At 34.3% G+C, this 27,453-nt stretch overlaps 3 protein-coding genes across 3 annotated transcripts; 1 reads left to right on the top strand and 2 right to left on the bottom strand.

The window, feature by feature from the left end:
* Window positions 1–513: 513 nt before the first annotated feature.
* Window positions 514–14,203, bottom strand: LOC134256298 (uncharacterized). The gene is made up of 16 exons (XM_062738956.1): window positions 13,689–14,203; window positions 12,773–12,873; window positions 10,262–10,300; window positions 9,033–9,721; window positions 8,844–8,870; window positions 8,207–8,260; window positions 7,451–7,584; window positions 7,209–7,323; window positions 6,312–6,406; window positions 6,038–6,116; window positions 3,742–3,894; window positions 3,326–3,418; window positions 3,034–3,225; window positions 1,695–1,865; window positions 1,225–1,444; window positions 514–611 (listed from the first exon to the last, which is right to left on the bottom strand). The coding sequence occupies exons 1-16, from the start codon at window positions 13,895–13,897 to the stop codon at window positions 514–516; spliced, it is 2,469 nt and encodes an 822-aa protein (XP_062594940.1). The 5' UTR covers window positions 13,898–14,203.
* A 2,773-nt stretch (window positions 14,204–16,976) lies between these two features.
* Window positions 16,977–22,713, bottom strand: LOC134256297 (coiled-coil domain-containing protein 191-like). Its single transcript, XM_062738955.1, is given in 3 exon segments — window positions 16,977–19,495; window positions 19,497–20,023; window positions 22,601–22,713. Coding segments are annotated over 2 exon segments (2,922 nt in total). The 5' UTR covers window positions 19,900–20,023; window positions 22,601–22,713.
* A 214-nt stretch (window positions 22,714–22,927) lies between these two features.
* LOC134256291 (molybdenum cofactor biosynthesis protein 1-like) lies at window positions 22,928–26,003 on the top strand. The gene has a single exon (XM_062738948.1). It carries the CDS (start codon window positions 23,153–23,155, stop codon window positions 24,323–24,325), a length of 1,173 nt encoding a protein of 390 aa, XP_062594932.1. The 5' UTR covers window positions 22,928–23,152; the 3' UTR covers window positions 24,326–26,003.
* The last annotated feature ends 1,450 nt before the right edge of the window (window positions 26,004–27,453 follow it).

Raw genomic sequence — 27,453 nt, 5'->3', positions numbered from 1 at the left:
TGACATTTAAGACTAGGATTTCAAGACATGAAAGGACACATGTATTTAAGACAAATCTTCCATCATCACAACACTATGCAGTAGCCTTGACATGACATTTCAATTGAGCTTCGACTCCCAACAAATTGACCTAAAGCTGCTTTGGTTAACAATGATAAATTTCAATATATTAAAAAACCAGCATGTTGGCAGTCTTTATAAACTTTAACAAAATACCCTTGTCAGTTTTATGTTTGAGGACAAAACCAACACACCAAAATTTCATTGACTTCCAGCAAAAATCTATATGGCAGCTGATTATCAAAAAGCTTTTCATACCCTAGAAACTGGTCAATTTAAATGACCACTAAGGCATGGCTTGATTGGAAACACTTTTAGGTTATGGCAGTTTGGAATTCTTTCTCACTGAGTATCACTTTTTATAGTCTTCAAGATCCTAAGTGTACTTGTTACAAATAGGGCACTTAGATCCTTGATCTTTCTCTCATTGGGTGACACAGTTCATATTGTCCCCTAGGTCCTCAGCATACTTTCTCTCATTGTGTAACACAGCTTCAGGGTGTGGGCCTCCTGCTCTTTGTTTGCTTGTCCTGTCTCCAACTCAGAGGGAGCTGTTTATAAAAAGAGAATAAAGACGTGTATAAGTTCGAGAGAGTGATGAAATATTATCTGTCAATAACACAAGGATACTTTTATTATAAAAAGATTTGAACACTGAGAAACCTCTCAAGTATCTAACTGCCCTCAGCTCCAATTAAAAAAAAGTTAAAAAGACCTTCTGGACATCTTAAATCATTGCCATTTTATTGCTTTTAAACCAGGGTGTGTAGCCAGCTATCTTTAGGCTACATAAAATTGAAATTTTGCTTGTCCTGTCTCCAACTGTTTTGAGGTAGCTGTTTATATGTAGAGAAAATAAAAAGTTGGTATTGAGTTCCACAAAAAATGATGAAATATTACCTGTCAAAGAGATTTTGGCATAGGATTTTTGAAGACATTGCCTACTATATAAGCAATGAAACACAAAACCTATGAACAGAGATGAAATGTATATCTGTGAATAAATCTCTTATGTATAGTAAAATTCTTAAAAAAATACCTCCCTTATCTACGCCAATAAAAAAATTTGCAATTCACAAAAAATAGGATAAAAGATTTTAAACTCATCCTTATACAGTATGGCACCTTAAATCTCTTAAATCTTACATGCTGACCCCCACTTACCTCGGACACCCAGTAGTAGGGACATGTTTGGATCGTTTCCCTCTGCTCGCTGAACACAGACTTGTACCAGTGACTGTAGCTCGTGGTAACACATACTCAGCTCCTGTGTAAACTGACGCTGGATTTTCTGATTCTCATCCGCCACCTGCTCCTCCAGAGTTTTCAGCTGCTCCCTTATGATCAGGATCTGTTCCATCAAGTCCTGGTTTTTACTGCTCAGCTACAAAATCACAAATATTAACATTTAATTTATTGTTATAGACTAATTAATCTTTAATAAATCACCTGCGGTATTCATACTTAGAGAATAAGAATCAATGTCCATTGTGTAAAAAAACCTTTCCGCAAAATTTTGAAATAAAAGATATTTTACGAAAGCCGATATTTTTTAATCAATAAATTCTACAATATGTACAATCACACCATGTACCTGTGCAATAATCTAACTTAAAGTCACTATTACTCTTTACCTCTTTCATGGATCGTTTGAGTTTTTTGATGTTTTCCTCCTTTACTCTACAGTCCCCCCTCAGGGCCCCCACCGATTCTTCCTCGTGGGTCAGTCTCTCCTGTAGCTGTTTGACCTCGTTCTGATGCTTCACCTCCGAATGTCGCAATTTACGGTGACTTACCTCCAACAGCTTAAGAATTACAAGAAAATTAGTAATCCATGTAGATTAATTAAATATATGTAAGACCTTGTATTAATTACCCAATACCTAACTTAGGCACAAAATAGTTCTGAAATCAGTTCTGAATTCATCAAAACTCTATCATTTTTTTATATATCAGTGTTTTCAATAAGAGCCGGCAACCGGCAAAGTTAACCGCCTGTACGAGTAATTTTGCCGGCTATGAATTTTCCGTCATTAGGATTTTGCCGATGCTGATACGCGATATCCATAGATTTTATCGCAACTATTTCCATGATCTAGAGTAGCTTCCCTTGAGTGCGCTCTTTTTTCAAGGAAGTTTGATAAGATCGATAGTGTCAGGTAATGGCGTCGCGGACAACGAATATTTGAGCGAAGTCGTGGAGAAATGTGCTGCTGCTGTAATACATGCGTTTGAGATAACATACATTAAGAGGCATAAAGAATGGTCCCTTCCGAAAAGATTTGTTTGTGTTTTATAATTTTTAATTGAAAATTGATAATGTATCCATTCTAATTCTTACAGAATTTCCGAAAACTGTAGATCTTAAAAGTCAAATGTGAAACTGAACAAAATAATTACGAATAAAAGTCTTAATATTTTAATCGTGACTCAGACATAGAAATTCTCACAGCATTTCCTCAAACTGAAAATGAAAAAAATATTCTCTTTTATTCGTCTAAGATCTCTTGAAATACAGGAACAGTGTATCATTTTCACATTTGGGAAGGTTTTAATGTACTAGTATTTTGTATCAAATTCCATTTTCTTAATTATTTTGTTCTGACTATCTGCACAAAATGTCAAAAACGTAAATCAATTTAAAGATATATATATATTGCAGAATATTTCAATTTTTGGGGGGTACTGTAATCACTGTGTTTAAACATGTTTTGAATAAAAGTCCTGACCAATATATGTGAAAGGGATTAAATATGTAGAATTTTAGATATAGTATTCTACCACAGACAATTGCTGATACGCGATATCCATAGATTAGATTTTATCGCAACTATCGAAAAATGAGTCAAAAATGCTGATTTTCGTTTTCATGTGTCTGCCCTGGACCTTGGAAATTGCAAAATGATTTTTTCATGTAGGAGTTAAGACTTCTCATTAGCATTTTAAACCTTGTCAAGGTTAATTAAGCCTTACCTTTTTAGCCTTGTCCAGGTCTATGGCCAGACGTTCATTCTCATGTTTGACCCTCTGTAGCTGTTCCTCACACCTGTGAAGCTCCGCCCCCTCCCCCTCAGATTTTATCCTGTCTATCTCCCCCGTAACAACAGCTACTTGCCCAGCCAATCTTTTTTCCTGAAAATATTTCAGAAGTAAATTAAGTCCCTTCTTTCTTGTTTGTGATATATCAATGCAGCATGCACACAAGAAATTTGTTGAAAGGATACTTCACATACAATAAGTAATTTATGTCCTACCTTTTGCCAGCTCCTGTATCTGGACTTCGGGAATAGTAAAATCTCTGCTGGAGCTCTTCAATGCGGCCCTCCTGAAACTGGGTCTTCTCCCTTAAACTCTGAAGGTGGCCTCAGTTAAGGAGATACATGTAACTAATTTGTATGACAATGTTCTACAAATCTTCAAGAGAATCACATCTTCAAATTTGATTTTATGCTTACATGATTAATATTCACCAGTTTTTAAATTTACCATTTTCATAAATCTGTTCACTCTAAACAGTTTGTGCAAGAAATTATTGTATGAGACAAACACTGATATCAAAATCAGGTAGAACTGAAGCACTTAAAGTTGAGGTTTTAAAAATGTTGATTCATGCCATGCAATGGATATAAAAAGAATAAAGAAATCTTCTAGAGGCAATAATGAATCTGTGATAAAGGATATTTCTTGGACGTTTTTCATGCTTTCCTCTACTGTGGGGAGGTCTGACAGATAACTCTGTAATTCGTCCAGCTTTTCCTTCATCTGACTGTGATTATCAAACATCTCCAGGTATTTCCTCTTCCAGTCCTCCTTCTCTCTCTCCAGCTCATAAAACTACAACACAAGATTATATTTACTGCTCACAGAGAACTAAGAATGCCTAGAGTTTAAGTCAATATCTTAATACTGTATCTTCCACCTTGATTTACATTTCTGCCCTAGCAGCAGAAAACATGGATTATAACATAATTTATCCAGTATATTATTATTACAGTGGAGCCTCACATGATGGTTCCCAGTCAAATTGTTCTTCTATGTGTAAAAAATTAGTTAAACAAGACAAAATAACATTAAAAAATTCTGTTCCAATGAAAAATCATCCGGATACTGAAGCATCCGGATATCTGAAGTTCCACTGCACAGTAAAACTTGTTTAGTAGGAAGGAAATACTGATATAGCGAATTATTATAGCCCTACCTTTTTAAGCTTTTGGAATACTAGCTCCTGCTACTCTGGCAATTTTTTACTAGACCTGACCCTTTAACCACTAGCCCTGACCAAACTAGAGAAAAAATATATAAATACAAAATACTTCATATAAAGTACAAAATACTTTATAATTCTTTTTTTCTTTGCAGATGATAAGAATCCATATCTAAATTATAACGAAATTTTCTAGCACATGTGAAACGTGAAAACTAGGTCATATACACTGTACATGTGGCTTGTCGTGTTTAGTCCTAATTTGATCAACTTTTATCCAATATTAATATTGATACCATTAAAAATGTTCAGAGAGATTAAAGTATAGTAAAAATTTTAGTTAATTAATTATCTTTTTAGATGGTTTACCGATGTCGTAAACGTAAACTTTGAAATGACAATCGTAACTACTAACTAGCCATTTCCGTGAATTATAAATAGCTTATTGTTTCTCTCTAGGAAAATGGTACACATCACATCTTATATTTGATTTTATGTGGTTAAACGTTTCAATTTTATTTTTTCATCGACAATAAATGAATTGATTAAGAATATATAAGTTCATTTATTTTATTTACACGACCAGTTTGAAATTTACCATCTTTCATAAATTTGAGCAGTCAAACCCTAGTCCTTGGCAATGTAAAATTTTATGGTTATAACGAACAAATATAGTGAATTTACGGGTGTACTGATATATCAAATTTACATAGTTTATAAAAGACTTTCAAAGATCTCAAAATTTGATGAATTGAACTGGCTTTTTTTTTCTAAAAATGTTGATTCATGCAATGCAATGGATAAAAAAATTATTAAAAATTCCTCTGAAGGCAAAAACCAAATTTAATTTTAAAATAATTATTCAACTGGATGTAGAATTGTGTTGTTTTTATGAGTTCAAATTTACCGCTTTCCTCTAGTAACGGAAGTGATGGGAAGCTAGGAGGTAAAAACTGATACATAGATAGCAGCCATGATGCTTGTTTACATGAGGTAAGATCGAGTAACTGTTTGAAATTAAAGGTACATTCATTAAATCCTTTTCCATCTCCCAAGGACTGTGATTGATCAAACATCTTATGCTGGTTGTCAGGTATTTCCTCTTATACAAAATGTTATGCGTTCCTTTTCGGAAATCAACCATAAAACTACAATAAAATTAAATTATTTGTATATAAAATGCAGTTCATAATAAAACCTTAGTTATCAAAGGTATGTTTCGTAATATTTGCTTTCCTAACATATTTGGTAGTAATACTTGAAGGAAAACATGCATATTGCGAATTCGCTCTATATGGTTATACGAATTCGTTATACGGATATAACTAATTACGGATATAGCGAATTAAATTCACAGGTCCCATGTTTACTGTACTACAGTATATGTTAGACATTACCTTAAAAATGTTTAAAGTCTGATCCTATCTTGTAGGCTTTTTTTCTTTTACCAATAAGTATTTTGTATGGAAGCCGGTAAGTGCCAGGTAGAAAGAATATTTTATCTAGCGGCCACCAAATAATTATTTGATGGCCATCAGCTGCATTTTACCACATTTTTCTACACATGAGTCAGGTTTCAAATTTGAACATCAGTTCTTTGCTTATTTCTTGATTTTAATACTAACAACAACAATTTCTAGGTTAAGAATTTACCTGTGAGTCTGAGTATTCTGGAGAATTTACCTGTGAGTCTGAGTATTCTGGAGAATTTACCTGTGAGTCTGAGTATTCTGGAGAATTTACCTGTGAGTCTGAGTATTCTGGAGAATTTACCTGTGAGTCTGAGTATTCTGGACCTGACCCTCGCTTCCTCAGGATTGCCCTCAGCTGGTCTACTTCCTGTTCTGTGGCCCTGCATGGCACAACAAGAGAAAATTGCTGTATGTTTTCTTACATGTAAATGACAGCTCTAGCCTGATATGCAGGCAGGCATTAAGAAGATAGATATAATTATGGTAACAATCAATTGGCAGTTCAATGCTCAAGAAATTTGAAATGCAGTATATCAATCAAGATCCTATATCTGATGAAGCAGTTATTATCTTACCCTAATTTCATTTCCAACTCATCCAACTCGGCATTCTTCTTGGTTCTAATTTCTGCATTCTCAGCTTTTAATTGTGCATTCTTGAGTTCAAGTTCCTACAATTATTTTGCACATTAAAACATATTAATAACCTTGTATATGAAGAAATGCTTTATAGTGCCATAAACTCTAAATCTGCTCAAAAAAAATTTCATTATCATACATACATTGATATGTATTTATTTGTATGCCTCCCATCCCTTCTAACTATACGTAGCACACCTCTCCACATGCTGCCTTTGCCAACCCCTACTATCTGTATTTGTTTGTAACCCCTCCCCCCATACTCATACCCAGGCCCACCCCAACCCCCAAAATTTCATGTATTTGTTTGTATCCCACACCAACCCCAAGCTAATTAGAAATTGTATTTTTTCTATCCCCCTACCTGTATTTGCTTGTAGGCCTCCCTCCCCCCCCCCCTCTCCATTCAGTACTCCTACCTGTATTTGTTTGTAGCACACCTCTCTGCTGCCTTCTCCATTCAGTACTCCTACCTGTATTTGTTTGTAGGCCTCCCTTCCCCCCCCCCTCCATTCAGTATTCCTATTTGTTTGTAGGCCTCCCCTCTCCCCCCTCTCCATTCAGTACTCTTACCTGTATTTGTTTGTAGTTTCCCCCCCCCCTCCATTCAGTACTCCTACCTGTATTTGTTTATAGGCCTCCCCCTCTCCTCCCTCTCCATTCAGTACTCCTACCTATATTTGTTTGTAGGCCTCCCCCCCCTCCATTCAGTACTCCTACCTATATTTGTTTGTAGGCCTCCCCCCCCTCCATTCAGTACTCCTACCTGTATTTGTTTAAATTCAGTTTTATATTTGTTTGTAGGCCTCCCCCCCCTCCATTCAGTACTCCTACCTGTATTTGTTTATAGGCCTCCCCCTCTCCCCCCTCTCCATTCAGTACTGCTCTCTTGAGTTTCCCTTCATACTGCTTGTTGTCTTCCTCTAGCCTCATCACCTGCATCTTCAACCTGCAAACAAAATTTCCATTTCTCCATCAAAAAATAATTTTTGCACAAAAAATCCTAGAAAAGAACAAAATCAACAAATGAAGATTTCATTGTTTAAAATTGAATTTTGAAATAAAAGCTGACAAACTTTTCAATGAGGGTGTCCTTTTCCTTGATGATGTCATCAGCTGCTCTACTGACCGACGCCCACTTCCTGGGATTATCGTCTATGTTTTTAAACAGAGAGTCAAAGCCTCCATTGGTTTCACCTTTAGAATTTCCCTGAAAAAATAGATTGTAATATAAATGTTAACTTATGAGAGTTATTAAAAGTTAATATACATGTTATAATACATGTTAAAAAATGGATTATTTATTAGTTACTGTAAAGCAAACAATTCCACTTTTCATCTAACTTTTTTCATGCATTTCATGTGATGTAAAATTATTCACCATGTTTTAAAATACACTAGTCTAATGCTAATTTTTTAAAATATAAAGATATTTTCAGTCCAAAAACTGCTACAATTCTACAACTAAAACCAGACAAGGACTTCATTCAAAGCCAAATCTACTTTTAAAATTTTTCTTTAAAAAAAAAGCCCGATAAAATGTAAAATGGTCTAAATAAGAATAACCCAAAACTACTTAAAGTTCTAAATAAAATAAAATTGCTTACTTTTTTAAAGAAATAAATAATCACACTTTAAAAGAACCTTAACATAAAAAGCATCAACCTAACTTATAAATAAAAACCTTTCCTTCAATGGAAAAAAAAGTATACACATGTAAAAATAAAAATCTAAATCCAATCTATATTAATCTCCTTTACGTGAAATTAAACAATACTGAATAAAGCCAGATTCGCAGTGATAATCAGTGTACTGATAGTACTGATACCTACACTGTATGTGAAGCCTCTGGTATTTGTCCAGTATGGCGAGTCTAAGGAACTTTGCTGGGGATAAAATGGCAGTTAGTCATCAGACTTTTGACTTCTAAATTCTTTTTTAAAGTTAAGAGTTATTCCCCTTTTTACATTTTCAAAAATTTTCTCTTTTTTTAATGTTTTTATTCATTTAATTTCCTGTGTTTCTTGAATATTACATTTAAATATCTAAATCTTATTTTTTCATATCAATTAAGCCTGCATATAATTATGTGCTTCCATGCCTATATATTCTGTGAATGTTGGTAAATGTGCATTCAACTGAATAGTGTTCCTTAATTTTTTCAGTAGTTCAATATATATTTGATGAAAAACACAATCAAGAGAAGTGACTTGGAATGAGGTTAAAGGTCAGTATTTCATTCAATCAGTGAATTTCATTGGTTGTCAAATCTCATGCTGAAAGCACTCGTGAGAATGCATTACTCTGAGGTGAATTTTGAGAAATGAATGATGTAGACACAGCCAGTTTTATTACTATGGCTGTGATGATTTCATGAGCAACACATTATCATGATTATACAAAAACTATAGTTTTAAAAATAGTTTTGCAATCACAGATGTCAGTATACATACAAGTCCCTATACTTACTATTGTGCTAGTTATACTTGGCCAGATCTATAAGTACAGTGTTTAATTTACATAAATTATGATATAGTACATGCTGCTATATATAGCAATCAGTAAAAATCATAGCCATTTCAATGGTCACTACAGATAACTGACAGTTGAACTGGTAATCCCTCCCTTCCCTTTCCAATACAGCAGAGCAAGTTTTACCTGGGTACTTGGGGAACTTTCTTTATATGTGTCCATATGTCCTCTTTGCCACTGCCTCAAATCTCCCGTCATATACTTCAAATCACCTCCGTACCTGGAGCGAGATTTAGAGCTCCGAGTCACGGCATCATTGTCAGAGTAATACTTATCCTCATACAGAGTTGAGGACTTCCTACTGTCCCTGATATAATCAGCTCCATCAGTCACAGAAGACCGGGACTTCACAGGTGCTGTGTAGACAGAACTCGGAATATCCGAGGGGGTAGATTTAGGGGGCGAGGCCCAATTACTGTCATTGATTGGACCGTCAATGTCCTCTCCATGTGACACAGAATAACTGGAGTACTTTCTCTGGTACAATTCACTAGAGGAGTCATACTTGTGAGGGCGGTCAAGCGTGTCTTTGATGTCATATCTTGGTCTCTCTAGCGTATCCTTACTGACCGTGCTGTCATACTTTGGGTAGCTATAAGTATCCTCTGCCGACAGTTCCTTAAAGTCTTTCTCTAGATATGTTGAATCTGTTATTCCGTACTTAGATGGTCTGTATGACTGATAATGAGGTCGATGGACCGAGTCGGAATATCCACCGAGTCCGTTTGTGAGGGAGTCCTGGGGGGTGGGGGAGAGTGGACTCTTGGGGTGGGAATAACTATTGTATCTGTCTGATCCTCCTCTGCTACTCCAGCCTACAAGATACGGCAAATATCATACATGTACTGTAAATATCAAAATATATGTGTGGAAGCAATTTACTCTAAATATGTGATACCCTTCTATTTTTCCCCCAAACCCCCCCCCTCCCACACTTACCAATATCTTAGTTATTTTTTTTATTCAATATTAGCTTTATATTAATATCTTGATATTGCATTACCAATTTTCAAATGAAAAGAAAATGGACATCAAAAGAATAAACTAGAGAAACCCATACATTAAAACTGAAGCCCTGAAAGCTCCTCAAAACATTTTTAATCAATCCTTGAAAATTTAACACCCCCCCCCCCCCCAGTGTCTTCAGTTCTCTTTGATATATGTGTGTTGAGGGAGGGGGAAACGAAATGACTATCTTTTCCAGTTTGAAAGTGATTCTTTTATAACTCTTCTTGTCACACAATGGCTAAGATGGTGTTTTACATGAAAGAATGACATCACTGATGTATAAACATATGTTCTGCAGAACAAACTGTTTTAGCTGATAAGAAGTGCACATAAGAAGTAACACATACCTGATGATAGAAGATTACTCTGTAGCATCTTCTGATAATCTGAAATGATAACAGGAATTTCTGATTAAGTGGCATATGTTATCCAAGCTGTAAGGAAAAGGTGTCTCTATTAATCCTAAAAACCCCGACATTAGAACTGTATTCTCTAAACGTGCGAAGACTCACTAAAATACTGTCTTATCACATCCATCTTATTTCTCTCACTGTTTCTGTTTCTTGTTTTAAATATTCTAATAAAGCTGCTTACATTTTATCCAGATATTTAAATGACAATTATATTTTTACTATGGCCCATTATATAAAATAAAGGTATCATTGATGGATTTTGTATATTCTCAGGAATTCAGCTTTAGATTACACTTTTTTCATGGATACATCAAAGAAATATTGTTCACTAGTTTATTTTTCTGTGCTGCATTAATATTTTTTAAAGCTAACAATGCCTGTCATTTTATTTCACAGCAATCCTGCATAATAGATTAATAGTCATATTTACTTTCCATTTACCTATATGCAACACATACTAAACACTGTCTTTAATGTTCATTTCATTGAAAAGAAAACTAAAAGAGAGCAATGCATAACATATTTGACCAAATTCTGCAATAAGCTTGAAAGGGATTAATTTTAATGGCTATATAACACAGTTTATGGATAAGACGTTTGCTTTGATCATGTTGATGTTACTGGATTTAATCAATATTATAGGATTATTGAACTTATATTGGTGAATATTGGCACAAGTTGGCTGTACAAATGCACAAGCTTGTGAGTGGACTTGAGATTAATAATGATTTTTGCACCAACCCCACCCCCTAACAGCCTCTTGAATACATCTGTACAGCTCTCTTATAAATGCATCATTCTAGTAAAAAATATACCTGACAGAATGCTATGATTATACATTACTTCTAAACATATGGACAGGTAACTAAGGCCTAATCAAAGACAACCATCTGCTTCTAAAAATCTTGTCTTACCTGAAATTGATCACAGTTCCCTACCCTCTTGTGCAATGAACCAACAGAGCTAAATTAATCACATACAGGGACAACACAATTCAAGGCAAACATCTCAATTAATCGGAAATTTAAACATTAAAGGGCCATTACTTATCATTACCGAGATAAACATCATCATTTTCTATGCAGAACTTCGCAGATCTCCTCGGTACATTGTGTACAAAGGCCTCAAATATACTCCATAGGAAGATAATAGTGGATGATTAACCTATATGTTGTTTTATGGCCTTATATACAAGTATTAGAAACTTTACATCCATATGGATTTAAAATGCTCAAATGACAACAAAGTCAATATCTAAACATTAATATCATGGTTTCTTTGATACAATTTATGAAATGCTACTACAAATCATGCAGAAACAGTACAAAATACAGAAGTTGTTATTTCTAATTTTGTGAAGACAAAAAATATCCATGTAACTCGATCTTGACGTCTATTATTTTTAAGATACGTCAATCTTCACTATTGATTAATTTATCAAAATTCAACCAGAAAAATGGACCCTAGACACAACTAGGGGGTAAAAATAAGGGTCAACATTCAATAGTTGTTAACAAATTTTCAAAAAGCCTAGCTCATAAAATATGTCAAACAGAAGCAATGAAGAGGGTATTATTATCAAGTCGCTCTTTTTGATTTTCTGTCAAACATTCCTACAGACCTAAGAATGGCAAGTGTCTACAATACTTCAGGTGACAATTTCTGCATGGTATTTAAAATTTAAAAAACAAACATATTCAGAATAGCTATCTCAATGATATATTCAGAAAGGAGGACTTGTATATATATATAACTAGGCATTGTTGTGAACAATGAAAGAGGTTTAATGCATGTATTTACTTTTTCAATTTATAAAGCAATACATAAGCAACTGATCTTGGAATAAATTATTGATTTATCTCAGAACATACTCTCACTTATTTCATACATCTAAAATATTCATTTTTGAGAGTTGATTCACACAACTACACTGTTACAGTAGATTTTTAAAATGCTAGAAGGATACTTTCATTTTGAAGATTTCTTTAATAAATCCTAAAAAATTTGAAAAAGAGATTTTTTTTTTAAATTTAGCAAATATTTTTTAAAAATACTTTTTAAAATTTTAATTATTACCAAAACCCATAACACGTATTTATATACAAGTTCAACTTGATAAAGAAGAACTAACTTACATTACTTCATATATTAATTATACAGAACATTAATCAATTAATATATACATACTGTAAAATCACATATTTTTGTGGGGTCAGTTTTCTGTGGTTTAAGGAAAAACTCTTGGTTTGTGGGGATTTGATATCATGGATGATTGTAGAGTAATTATTTTACATTTCATGGTGGGCATGAATTCATAGGTCTCTTCATACCTTGAAAACAATGAAAATTAACCCCCCACAAAAATTTGTGATTTCACAGTATTAAATATTTCATAACTAATCTACACATTTTATTAAAAAAAGAGAGAAAAAATAATCATCTTACCTGGCACATTACTTTGTATGGGGTTTCCTGATCCCGCCCATGACATGGCTATAGTACATCCAGAGTGACCAGGGACCAGAAAATTCTTCACATTACACAACCTGGGGATTAAAACCAAGGACTCATGAAACAAAGACACTGGACATCAGTCCTCTGTTAACAGTCTCGCTGATCTCATCGCTAAATGAGTGTGGTCTTAGTGGGATTATCCCACAGACTGAAAACAGCGATTAGCGAATTAAACCCGCCTGACTTTTACCCCCAAAAGAAAGTTACCAAACCATGTTATATACGGCAATATTCATGTGTCCAAGCTTGCAGTGGACAATTATTAAAGGACATGGGATATTTTATCAATACACATTGTTCACAAGTTATTGTTATAGCGGGTGTTTAACTTTTCCCTTGATCTTAAGAACGTGTTAAGTGGAGGGCCCATGTTAGAACAGCCTTAATCTATCCTCTCATCCTACCCAATAAATGCCAGGCCAAATCCAATACCTGCTACAAAGCGACATACTCATACTACACTCCAGAATGTGCGACTGATTTAACACTCTCTTCATACGTATTCTAGATAAGCAATGATAAACATTGCACAGGATATGCGTTATTTCACTTTTGTTGTATCAATAAACAATATCACATAATTTGTGTTAACACTATCAACTTGTTTGCTCATCATTTCCTGTGAAAAATAAAACCAAACTATATACTGCTCTATATGTCACGATGTTGTGGGTACAGTATGTATATTCAAAATCAGTTGAACATGACATGCATGTGCTGGAAAATACAGATTTTTTAAAAATGATATCCCCAATTGAAATTTTACAATCTATTCATTGACAATTACTTTTGCATTGATTATTCTCTAACCCCTTTCTTTACATATGATTAATTAAGATTTAATTACCTTCTGAAATGACCATGTTCATAAAATTCCCTTATAAACTTGTCGACACTGAGTTCACCAAACAAACCTTTAACCCCTCTCAGAATTGAGCTAATGATTGAAGTATTGGTACGTACAAATTTAAAGGACCCAATTGTCTTGTTATAACCCCAATCATTCATGCATGCATGTATATACATACAAGTATATGCAAAGTCCTCTATTAACATGTCTTGATAATTGATCGTTTTGTTAAAAGCCAATTTTCAACATTGCAGACATATATGCCATTATAAGATAGTGAGAGTCTCCTCTATTCATTGAAGTGAATGGTCCCTTGAATAGTTGACATAATTGTCAAGATAAAATTCTTTGAAAGATGTGTTTTTCTTGGATTATCCCCTCTTCAAGAGATAATGGATGAAATACTTTTTCCCTAATGATCTTTACCATTCACACAAAATAATATTGATGTTTTTGTTTTTTCATGACGCTGGACATGTTTTGAAATTCCTTTAAACTTCATTTCATTGACCCCATTTAAAACATAGTAAGGATAAGCTTTTTAATGCACTGAACTGCTAATAAAACAAAAACATCTCAGAGCATTTTTAAAATCCTCTGTTAATTTTCCTGGTATTTTAAAAAACTAAGTCCCATACTTGGAAGCAAGTTGCTACGTGTGCCTGCTGATAAGTTATGTTAACACTACAATAACCTCGGGGGCTGGCCAATTTAAATCTTTTAGCTATCAAAATATTAGCAGTAATGTTGCCATCAGAATTACATGAAAGTCAACGAAATTTTGGTAATGAAATTCCAAAAAGAGAATCAAAACATATGCTTCTTATCCTCTTTAATAACAAAATAACAGAGTACATGTATTACGAACTCACAAAAATGAAGGCTTTCTGTTATCATGGTAATACCCGACTTGGAACTTAATAAAGAAACCTTCTCAAAGAACTAGTCTTTGTAAAAGTCGAGTCAATAGCTGTTTAGACTTACAAATGAAGTGTTCTGTACAAAAAAGAATTCAAAAAGATAATGAAAATATCTTATTTTAATGAACTTCAAGAGATTTGTAGTTTGAAGAAAAAAAAGATTTTGTTGAAGATAATACATGTATAATGGAGAAATATTGTCTCCCTTAGACTTTCTATTCATCAACAATAGTTCTATTACTCAAGTTTCTACTATATCTGTATTCAATGAAACTTAAAAAGAAAAGACAAATGTTCCCAAACATGTTAAATCATTCCTTTCCTTTGAGCTTGTTTAATGCACAATGGGCCAAATAAACATTAAATTTCATAAAATTAAACAACATATGCTCTGACATTCATTGCAGAGAATCCACTTGCTATTTTCACAGAACTCATGTTTTTTTTATAAACCAGATGTAAAAACTGCATGCTTAAATGCATTTTTGTATACAACACATGTATAGCTGTCAATCAGTTTCATATTTAAACATGCATCTCATACTTCAAACAAGAGGCCCATGGGCCACATCGCTCACCTGAGAAGCTTTGACCATTCTGTTCTTTACCAGATTTCACCCTTGTTATACATAATGCATCCCCACCCTACCCCACTGATCATAATTTAGACATTTTGAAATCTACACTATCCCATGATCCTTCCATGGGCACATATGTTTCAGCTTTTTTGGCCCAGTGGTTCCTGAGAAGAAGATTTTCAAAGATTTTTCCTATATATTTCTATGTAAAACTTTGATTCCCTATAATGGCCCCGCCCTTCCCCCGGGGGTCATGATTCCTACAATTTAGAATTTACACTACCCAGAATGCTTCCACATAAGCTTCACTTTTTCTGGCCCAGTGGTTCTTGAGAAGAAAATTTTCAAGATTTTTCCTATATATTTCTATATAAAACTTTGATTCCCCATTGTGGCCCCGCCCTTCCCCCGGGGGTCATTATTTGAACAATTTAGAATCTACATTATACCAGGATGCTTCCACATAAGTTTCAGCTTTTCTGGCCCAGTGGTTCTTGAGAAGAAGATTTTCAAAGATTTTTCCTATATATTTCTATGTAAAACTTTGATACCCCATTGTGGCCCCGCCCTTCCCCTGGGGGTCATGATTTGAACAATTTAGAATCTACATTATACCAGGATGCTTCCACATAAGTTTCAGCTTTTCTGGCCCAGTGGTTCTTGAGAAGAAGATTTTCAAAGATTTTTCCTATATATTTCTATGTAAAATTTTGATTCCCCATTGTGGCCCCACCCATCCCCCGGGGGTCATTATTTGAACAATTTAGAATCTACATTATACCAGAATGCTTCCACATAAGTTTGAGCTTTTCTGGCCCAGTGGTTCTTGAGAAGAAGATTTTCAAAGATTTTTCCTATATATTTCTATGTAAAACTTTGATACCCCATTGTGGCCCCGCCCTTCCCCCGGGGGTCATGATTTGAACAATTTAGAATCTACACTATACCAGGATGCTTCCATATAAGTTTCAGCTTTTCTGGCCCAGTGGTTCTTGAGAAGAAGATTTTCAAAGATTTTTCCTATATATTTCTTTGTAAAACTTTGATTCCCCATTGTGGCCCCGCCCTTCCCCCGTGGGTCATGATTTGAACAATTTAAAAACTACACTATACCAGGATGCTTCCACATAAGTTTCAGCTTTACTGGCCCAGTGGTTCTTGAGAAGAAGATTTTTTAATGACCCCACCCTATTTTTGTCTTTTCTTGATTATCTCCCCTTGCGAGGGGATATGTCCCTTCATTTTAACAATTTAAATTCTCCTTTACCCAAGGATGCTTTGTACCAAGTTTGCTCAAAATTGGCCCAGTGGTTCTTGAGAAGAAGTCGAAAATGTGAAAAGTTTACAGACGGACAGACGGACGGACGGACAGACGGACGGATGACGGACAAAATGTGATCAGAAAAGCTCACTTGAGCCTTCGGCTCAGGTGAGCTAAAAATATATATCATATTTTGGTAACAAAACAGCCTGAATTTAGACAGATAGATTTACAGTTTTCCTGTATGTAAGGGGTGCAATTAATCTTAAATCAAAATGCAAAATAATGCCCACAATGATTGATCATATTTACAGAGTTCCTCTGAAGTCTATAAAACATAAAAATGTGCCAATTTCATTTTTTACAAACTAATTTCATAACTATTGAATCTGGTTAATTGACATTAAATGTACACTTTATAAACTGATTTAAATAAATTATGCACTATAAATTTAAATCTGTAATGTACTACAAAAAACTCAACATTGAACAAATAACATTATTGAATGGAATGATAATTTTTTCCTTAATCCACATCCTCCTTCACATTTTGACTTTTTCTCCCTACCCCCTCGTAGTCTGGGAGGAGAGCGGCCACTGTCAATCTCATGTCCTTCCTCCGTTTTTCTCGCTCCCTCTCTTTCCTCAGTTCTTCTGGATGTCTTCTCCACTTATGAAAGTACTTGGATTTCAAACTCCAGATACAATGCTCCCTTGCTCTCCTCTCTTTCTCAATATTGTCTATCTTTTCCTGCTGGGCCCATTCACGCCATGTTAGGAAGATTTTATTTTTCAGATTTCTGTTGTGGTAACGTTTTGCCCTTCCTTCAAGAATTTCCACATGGTTCTTCACCAGTCTCCAGTTTTTGAAACATCTTTTGATCAGTAAATACTCAAACATTTTGTCAGCCATTTTTTCTTTTTCCTTCAGAATGTCTTCCACATTATCTCTCCACTGCCTCAGAACTTTCCTCTTCAAACATTCTCTCCAGTGCTTCACAGCTCTCACTTCATTTTGTCTTGCCATTTCCACCAACTTTTTAAACCTAAGCATCCCCTTATATTTCAGCAATGACTTCAGATAGTGTTCATCTGCCAAGGCAGTCAGCCTCTTCATTTTCTCTTCCAGTTCCAGTTTTCTCTGTTCTCGTAATTTCTCCTGTTTCTTTTTCTCTTGGGTTGCTGCAATCCTAGCCTTTTTCTCCTCCTGCTCCTTTCTGATGAGTTCCTCTTCCTCAGCTTTCAGCTTCTCTAATTTTTCTTCCTCCATCTGTCTCCTTTTTTCTTCCCTCTCCATTTTCAGTCTGGCCCTCTCAGCTGCTCTTTCATCCATCTTTTTCTGCAGGGCTAGATACTTGCTGTTGGATTTGACAGAAGTGGATGTAGCTGAGGAAACACTGGATCTACTTGTTCTTTCACCATCATTTACACTAGATCTATCTGTTTCAGGTGGGTGTCTGTGGTTTTCTCTATTTCCTTGAGTTTTTACACTTGTCTCAGATTTGTTAGTCTCTGGCTGCTTTGAGAGCCATCCTCTCTCTTTCAACACACTTTCTGATAATGGCTGTTTATCTAACAAGTTTTGAATTTCCTTCTGAGTGTCTGCCTGCTGCTGAAGCATCTGTTTCTGTTGAGCGAACTGTAAATCCTCTATCATTCTCTTCTGTTCTTGTAGCTGCTTTTGTTGTTCTTTAATGATCTTCTGCTGAGAATTGTGTCGATTTTCAAAGTTATTGGTAATGTATTTGGTGTTCATCCATGGCTGTGTTCCAAACCTCTTCCTGACTTGTACATCTGTTGGTTTTTCCTGATCGGCCAAATTTTCTCCTTCTCCTCCTAGCTTTCCTATTTCTTCTGGAGTTAAGTTTAAATGTCTCTTGTTTATTTGCCATGCCTGTGTAGGAATTCTGCTTGGAGGAGATATTTTCTGTTTGTGTGAGATGTTCGTATCAGAGGACACTGTACTTAAAGCACTGGAAGGTCGCTTTGGTTGTGTGTTGAAAAAATCATCCACATTCACCTTTTTTAAGTCTTGAGATACACTAGTGTCATCCTGAGCTCCTGTCCATAGCTTCCCCTCCTGTGCAGCTTCTAGAAATACTGCCATTTTCTTCTTTGTTTCCTCTTGCATGTTTTTCATTTCTTTCCTCTCTTGCTCTTGGTTAACCCACACCTGCCAGGCCAAAAAATACTTCCTAAGTAATACAACTCTGTGGTGGTTTTCTGCTCTCTGGTTGTTTCTGTGGGTTTTGATCACATCAATTTCATGCTGCCTTGCTTCCATCTCTAACCTCTTTGACCTCACCACAGACCTCCATCCATTCCAGGCCCTGAGGAGGAGCTTCCAATCAGATAGAGCCCTGGCTTTCCCAATCTGTAACCGTCTCTCTAACACAACATTGTACCAGGCTTTAAAACAATTATGTAAAATCTTCAGTTCATTAGCTTTTCTTCGAATCTCCATTTCCTCCATTTTCTGGATCAGAACCTTTTGTCTTTCTTCCATTTCTAATTGTTTTTGGAGTCTTTCCGCTCTTTCTTTTTCTCTCTGCTGATCAACCAGAAGTCTGGCTTCTGAGATCACAGTTTTCTTCTCAGTCTCTTCACTTTTTTTAGCCTCTTTCTGCTTCTGTCTTTCCTCCTGCATTTCTTTCCTTATTCGAGCCATTTCTTTTTTGATACTCATCTCCTCTTGTCTAGCCTTAATTAGTTTGTCCTTCTCTTCCTTCATAATCATTAATTTTGCATGATTTTGAGCTGTTTTTCTAGCTTGCTGTTCCCTCCTTTTCATCTCTAACTGTTTTTCTCTTTTCTCACGGTTCTCTTTCACCTGTTTATGTCGGAGCTCCATTTTCGTTCTGGGATCTTTGTAAGTTGACGACTCATCCAGCCCAAGGTCCTCTGTAAAAGCTTCTTTCACTAGTTTCTTATTCAACATATGCTCAATGATTGAATCCACTGCCTCCTTTTCATCCATTTTATCCAGAAAAGCATACGGATCAGACTTGTCTTCTTTCACTACTCTTGGCATGTCAACCGGTTCGAAAGTTGTTATCCAGCATGTGATCCCATTCCTTCTTGACCTTAGATTCCAGTGTTCTCTGATACAGAGCATCATCCGTGTAGACGTCTCCTCCGCTGTCATCCACGTCTAGACGGACTTTGTCTTCCATCCACTGAGACAGAAGATCCTGGGCCTCCGTCAGAGCTGTGTCATGTTCCCGTAGTTGGTCCACAGTCTGTAGAACTGCAGATCGTTTCCCCGACTGATGCCTCGATGGTTTTCCCTGAAATACACTCTCTGCGGCTCTTTGTGAGGCATCTTCGACTCTCTGAATCCAGTTTTGAATATCACTGGTGGTGGCCACTTTCTGTGATCTGGAATACACTTTATTGTCTGTTTGTCTTTTCCATCGGTATAAACCATCTTTATGGTATTTCTCAGACATTTTCTTTCAAAGTTGATAAAGAATTGTGGTAATGAAAGTAGTTTCACATCTTTTAAGGCATGATTTGCATTATGCAATCAAATGAACAGCTATGTCTAACGAATCCTTGGATATCCTCTGTAATCTGAAAAGAAAGAAAATGAAAACTATTTAGTTTTCTTCTGTTTGCCCATTAAATGTGTGTTTCCTTTTGTTCTTCGATCAAAATCATTAAATGGAAATTCACAAATTTTCAGTTCAAAAATCTTACAAAATAGGTATCTTCTTACATTAACATTGTGGCAGAAATTTAATACATACCTGAAAATCACATCTTCTGAAAATCTATTTCTCTTCTTTCATAATTAATACTAGTAAATCAGTCAACTTGGTGGTAGGGGAGAAATTCAATATATTTGTACATCCAGTTATGGCAAATGCAATGTAAATAAATTTTAAGACACTTATAAAAACATTCAGTATAAAATTCATGCATCTTGTCCATTGTAAATAAAACCTATATGGACTCAGAAGTAACAAACAAATGGAAACACACATTTCTTTGGCTAAATATTTTCTTGATTACAATATAAAACATATATACCTTGGATCTTATTTATCTCTTGCTTTTGTTTGTTATAATCCTGACTGGTGACTATTATGATAAAACGCACTATCAAAATTTATAGCTGCTGAACTGTAGCTCTCTGCTTGAGAAAATTCGAAGAGATAAAGCAGAGAGTTACAGATCCATGCATTGTAAAATCTTCGATTTACACCACCGATTTTTTGGTCGCTCACTTCGGGTATTATTCTTGTATTTTGTATTTTTTCAGCCTTTAAAATACGATATTTACCATATATTTTACTTCTATTTCTGGCAAGCATATTTTCTTTGAAAGATGATTTTTCACACGATCTTCAACATGGATGTCAGAATGGAATTATTTGAACCAGAGACATGTAAAACCTGGTTTTAAACCCACAATCAGTTCTAGAACCATAAAGAGCTGTTTTGGACTGTTCAAAGGTAGATAAAGTATAAAACTGTATTAAGGAGCGTTGTGAAATACATGCTTCATAATGGGATATATCAATCTTAACCAGGTGCAGTACAATCACTAGATTTAGCTACATAGGTAGAATTACCTACGTAGCTTTATTTACCTACCTCAGGTAGCTTTATTTAGCTATTTAGCAAAATAAGTAATTCCATTGTTTGGTTAACTGTCCTCTCTATTGGGCGCGGTGAGGCATGACTGAGTATGATTACTTCACACTGTGCTGAACAATTACCGACCTATTATCGTGTTAACTGGAACTAGACTTCTTTGTAATGTCATTTCATTCAAGGAGTAACTGTTCTAACTGTCATACATAGCCCCAAAACTTTCAGAACTTTGATTGCAATTGCGCAGAAAAAGACATTTTTCCAAGAAAGATTTTTCATGAGTTGTTTTCAGATAAGTTCAAAGTTGAAAATGATCACTGCATCAAAATGATATTTTCTGCACACCCTGAGAAAAATGCTTTTTAATAGAAATAAATCAATTTTTTAGCTAAAAAAAGCTACCTCAGGTAGGTAAATTAAATCTAGTGATTGTACACTATCATTACATCAACAGTTTATTTTAGATTTCATTTCAGCACACTTATAATGTAGATGTCAAATATCCAGATGGAGGTATTGATATCATAAATATGTTTAAAAGATTTTTTTAGCTTTTGTCTAATTTTAGTGAAATGTTTTATTTCAAGTATATCAATAACAGAATTTCAGAAATGTCAGTGTCAAATGATGAGCGTCTTCTTAAGACAAGTACACACAGTGAAAATACCCCACAAAATCTAATATTAATTTTATTAGAAAAAATAATTTTCTCCTGAAAAACAATTTATGTCATTATCTTTTTAATCTGTGCATAAAACATTAAGAAAATGAGTTCTGAAGAGACAGGAAATGTATTTCAATGAATTGCATGTGGCAAATTGAATGAAGAATGTGTAAACGAAATGAAAATTCGAATTCAAAAAATATTTGGTATAAAAAGTCCACTTTCAAGACTAGGTAAATAAAGCTATGTAGGTAAATCAAATATATTAAAATCGCAAATATATAAATTAACACCAACACAGTAAATAGTGCAAGTAAATAACTAGTTTCAACATTGTACCACTAAATTGCAGACCTGTTAACATAACACCGCATGTTTCATCTATTTTTAAAGCGTTTTAAAGGTCAGGGTCATATAACAGAGGTAACAAGATTTTTGTGTAGTACGTCATATATAGCCCAAAGTGAGAGACCATGAAACAATTGCGAAAATTGAAAGTTTTTACAATACTTGGACCTGTAGCTCTCTGCTTTATTTCTCCGATTGTCCCCAAGCAGAGAGCTACAGTATTTTGCAGCTAGTGCGCTACAAAATAAACAAAAGAACTCGAATTTCCTCCACATTATACTTGACACCTCGGATCTTTTCAGTGTTCATGATATTGATCAATGAAATTATTACATGTTCTAAATAGGTTTTATAATGTAGAAAACAAACATTTAAACTAATCACATATAACTTCTGCACTGCTTCAACTTCATTTGTACATCTTTGGCCAGATGACAGTTTGAAGAATTTCAAATTTTAATTATTTTACACACGCCTTCCAAAAGCACAGAAATAAAAACTATTGTATTTCATTCACATCTACAAATTACCATCCTTACCAAATATTCTCTTTTGCTTTTAAGGAAAGGTGCTAGAACGTTTCATACAAAATGTGCCTTTCGTCATTGTGGATCCAAGTTAAACAAAATATTCATGGCGGGCATACAGAAGCGACACCTAGTGTCCTACTCGTTCTTAGTAGATTAAACTGAGAAGTTATAGAGTTTTATTCATCTTGAAGATACAAAAGGAAAGCATATAGAACCATAAAAGTTTTGCAATAGATATATTTACTGTTTATATGGAGTAAAAATTCTTTAAATATTGAATTTCTGAATGAGCGAAATATTTTATGAACGACTTAATCTTTACTAGCAACTTTCACTTTCACTTTGACCTAGGTGATTGTTGACATAGTGCATTTCAGCTGCATGTGTGCAGAAAAAGAGAAACTCGATAATTTGCCAATGCCTGATCATTACTGACATTGAAAAAGACCATTCTTTTATAGGCCCCTGATGGCTTAACTTGAAACGAAGCTGAGAGGAGATAAAAAGATGCTGACCTAAATTTAGATTTTTCGGTTGTCCTATATTTTAACTGGAGTTCTGATGGTTTTGTCACAAAACTGCAATTCAACAATGAGGGGACAATTTTTCAAAGTGTTTAGGAATATTCAAACGCGAATAGGTCACACGGCATCAACTAGAATAGAAGGGAAACGTACACAACATACCACTTGCTTGGAACAAGAAAAACTTTCCAAGTTTGAATCCAAGTCAAAGAAAACTTCAGTTTTAACAGATTTATTTGGAAGACATCATAACTATCTTAGAATTTCAATAAGTGAAAGGTGCAATCTTCGATGCCAATACTGCATGCCAGAGGAAGGGGTAGATTTAACATCGAAGGAGAGGTTACTTTCTACCAAAGAAATTATACACATTGCAGAACTGTTTATGAAGCAAGGAGTCAACAAAATTCGCTTGACAGGAGGTGAACCATTAGTACGAAAAGATCTTGTAGATATTATTCAAGGGATCAACTCCTTCAAAAATGAATATGGTCTGCAGACCATAGCAATCACAACAAATGGAGTAACCCTAGGAAAGAAATTACCTCAACTGAAGGAAGCAGGACTTAATCTAATAAATATAAGCTTAGATACCTTAATCCCAGCAAAATTTGAGTTCATTACAAGGAGAAAGGGATGGGAGCGTGTGATGAACAGTATTGATACTGCATTAGATTTGGGCTACAGTCCAGTAAAAGTGAACTGTGTAGTTATGAGAGGTGTCAATGAAGAGGAAATAGTTAACTTTGTCAATCTAACAAAAGACAAGAACGTTGATATTAGGTTCATTGAATACATGCCATTTGATGGAAACAAATGGAATTTCAAGAAGATGGTGTCTTATGCGGAAATGATTGACACTATTAAAACAAGTTACCCAGATCTCCAAAGAATGAGTGACCAGGCAAATGATACCTCCAAAGCTTACAAAGTACCAGGTTTTGAGGGACAGATAGGATTCATTACCTCCATGAGTGAGCATTTTTGTGGCTCCTGTAATAGACTCAGAGTCACAGCTGATGGAAACTTAAAGGTGTGTTTGTTTGGAAATTCCGAGGTTTCCCTGAGGGATGCTTTGCGGGGAGGGGCGGGGGAAGAGGAAATCTGGCAGGTCATCGAGGAAGCTGTCAAACGCAAGAAGAAACAACATGCAGGGATGTTGAACATTTCTAAAATGAAAAACAGGCCTATGATTTTAATAGGAGGTTGAGGATAGAGAAAAACTCCATAACATGAACTGTGAAATTGATTGTTGCCACAATTAATTCTGTGATAAACAGCTCTACAAATAGATCAATATGTTGCATTAAAAATTATATATATCTGTTAGTATATACTTGCATATAAGTCATATTTTTGGGAGCTGAATTTTTCTTCTAATCTGTATTAATCTTTGACCATTATTGTTTGCAAGAACTGGAACTATCTTAAGATTCTTTCATGCAGAAAGGAACATGTAAGGTTACCATATTCTATATATATTATTATATTTTGTTATGTATATTTATTAAATAACAATCTGAATCAATATTTAAATATCAATTAAATGTCAATGACATTCTCAGAAGAATTCCAACATACTTTAAATTGTATCAGAGGTGAATACAATAGAACTTTTATCTGATATATGAAATTGATTCTCGCAAAAATCCTTCTTACTAATGTTGTAAGTTGATTAAATTGTTGAATTCCTTTAAAAAAAATGAAAAACAATCCACTTATGAATGAGCTAGCTGACTTTTATGCAGGCATGAAACAGATAACTTATTTTTTTTTTAAATCTGTACCTTCCTTTAATTGATTAAAAAAAAAAAAAGATCTATCCAAATTAAAGTTTTAAGGTGCTGACCATATTGATTCCAGCTATCAATATAATTTCACATAGTTATAGTTGATAACAACTTTATTTTGTGACCTAATAACCTTTGTAATACTTAGCTCTGCAGCGTTATGACATTGTTTCATTTTGTAAACCACTCGCCTTGAAGGACGTAACCATGCAGAGACATATAATGTTATGTACATGTATATACTAACATTTAGTATATACATCCCTGATATACACGTGTAACTGATACTTGGTGCTGTGAAAATGTTTAATTGAATTCCATTTTTTATGAGTGAATATACGACTTTAATTTTTTCAGTATTGGCACTCTATTTAACTTGACGTGTAGAAATGTTAGATGTATATCTAAGTTTATGATTTTTTTTAATTCCCAAATAACTATTGGAGAATGATATTAATTTCTTTTACATGTTCAAGTATACGTTTTACTGCCTATGCTATATTCCATTACTTTGTGAAGTGATTGATATTTTTCTCTGTTACAATATCTACAATGGAACTTAGGCTAGTTATTAGAAGGCATGTGAAACTTTTGAGCACAGAAGACATTACAAATACAAAAAAAATACACAAGACATTGTTTGAGATACAGTGTATTAGCTTTCAAAATTAAAAATGTTGCAATTAAAATTTTGTTGTTTTTTTTTATCCTTATATGCCTTGCCTATCGCTAAACATGTTCTCTGTCATAGATTTATGATTCTGTGAAACTCATTCAGAGTGTTGAAATTTCATTTAAAATTATGTATTTACAAAGTAGTATTAATAAAGGGTGTAATGGTATTATATTAGAGAATGACTATCATCTATTTTTAAGCATTTTACTGATTAATGTAAAATTATGTATTTATGATTCAAATGATATGATTATATATCAATAATTATATGTTTGTTTACTTGTAAAATTATAAGTGATATTATGTATTTGAATTTAAAGCATTAGCCTTTTGATGTTGGGGCATTCCAAATTGTAGCACTGTAACATTATATCTGTGATGGTGAGTATATATTTTTACAATAAACAGAAAGTAGAAGTCCATTGGTGTGTGTGTTTTTTTTTCTCAAGCTGCGAGTTTTGTCACTGTATACCCCTTGCGCCAAAATTATCAGCATCCTAGTTTTAGGAGCAGTCAATTCTCAAGTATCTATAAACCTTACCTGGACCAAATTTGTATGAATGATGCATCTAGGGATGAACACTACCACTCTAATGCTAATATGTGACAAAAGATTTTTTAATAGAGTGACCAGGTATTTAGAAAGTAAACATACATTTCTTGTTTTCTGTTTGAAGCTAGGTTAACGAGATGTTTGTAAAACACTTATGCCCCCCTCCCGCAAATTGGAATTTTTATAAGTCCAAGGGGCACAACTCTGTCAAAAATGGCACAATCGTACCCAAAACAGAACTTGACCTAGATATTTATCTGATAAATCTGCATACCAAATTTCATTTCCGTATGTGCAATGGTTGTGACGAAAATGAATGGAAAGTTGGAAACTAAGTGGATTGACAAAGTAAACCTCTTGTCATGAAGATGAACTGTCTTTGAACCCCCCTCCCCTTCAATTCTATATATCTGGAACTAAAGAAAATGTTCATAGATAATCCTTAGGAAAGAAAAATTCAGATCGCTCATAAGAACAAGGTAATCACTTGTAACTAAATGTAAACTGAATGATGGCGTTGTTATTTTTTTTACAACAAAGAAGGAACTCCATGGAAATAGGATGAGAAATTCCCCAAATCATGCAGTTTTAAATATATACAGAAGATTTCAAGTTTTTCAAACATTTATTTCAACTTTGCATCAAATAATTCAACAAATTGATATAAAAATACATGTATATAAAATGCATATAATGGCTAGTTGCAACTGTCAGACCTTGAAAGATATTTTTAAAATTTTGTATGATTGCAAGACCTAAATTAAAATTTATTTTAACATAGATATGAGAGTTAATAAAAATGTACAGTATATGTATGTGATATATATATTTTTTTTAAATTAAATCAAAATTGTTTGGGAGGAACTGAGAATTTAAACTGTATTTTGTATTTTGAGTCTGGTTCTTTATTTAGTAAAGAAAGAAAGAAAGTATATTTTCATTATTATTATAGCTTAGTAGGATGGGGGTGCAACAGAAATGATCTAATAAATCTTTTTTTTTTGGGGGGGGGGGGGGGGGGCATCATTCAACAAAAAATACTGATACACAAAAAATATTAATTTAGTGGGAAGGGTGTGCAATAGAAATGATTTGATAAATCATTTTCTCTTTTTTTTTTTTTTTGCGTCATTTAACAAAATTCTGGTACATAAAAAATAATATCTATGATAATCTTCAGAATACATTCTGAATGTGGAAACTTACAGGTCACCTACTGGGGTATCCCAAATGCAGTAAACATTGTAATCTTCACTTTTAAACAAAACAATTGATATGTCAAGTCACTTTAAAACTACATTGTAATTTTGTATAATCAT

The sequence above is a fragment of the Saccostrea cucullata genome, unplaced genomic scaffold, assembly GCF_032062105.1.
Source record: "Saccostrea cucullata isolate Sc308-1 unplaced genomic scaffold, CSIRO_AGI_Scuc_v1 ctg1579, whole genome shotgun sequence".
Classification (NCBI taxonomy): domain Eukaryota; kingdom Metazoa; phylum Mollusca; class Bivalvia; order Ostreida; family Ostreidae; genus Saccostrea; species Saccostrea cuccullata.
The sequence above is the reverse complement of the archived record's forward strand: the minus strand, read 5'-3'. Positions and strand labels throughout refer to the sequence as shown.

Coding starts and splice junctions, on each gene's coding strand:
- LOC134256298 (XM_062738956.1), bottom strand. CDS start 13,897: ATGTTAATAGAGGACTTTGCATATACTTGTATGTATATACATGCATGC. Junction 12,874..13,688: donor GAACATGGTCATTTCAGAAG/GTAATTAAATCT, acceptor TTTAATCCCCAG/GTTGTGTAATGTGAAGAATT. Junction 3,895..6,037: donor CAGAATACTCAGACTCACAG/GTAAATTCTCCA, acceptor CTTGTGTTGTAG/TTTTATGAGCTGGAGAGAGA.
- LOC134256291 (XM_062738948.1), top strand. CDS start 23,153: ATGGTTTTGTCACAAAACTGCAATTCAACAATGAGGGGACAATTTTTC.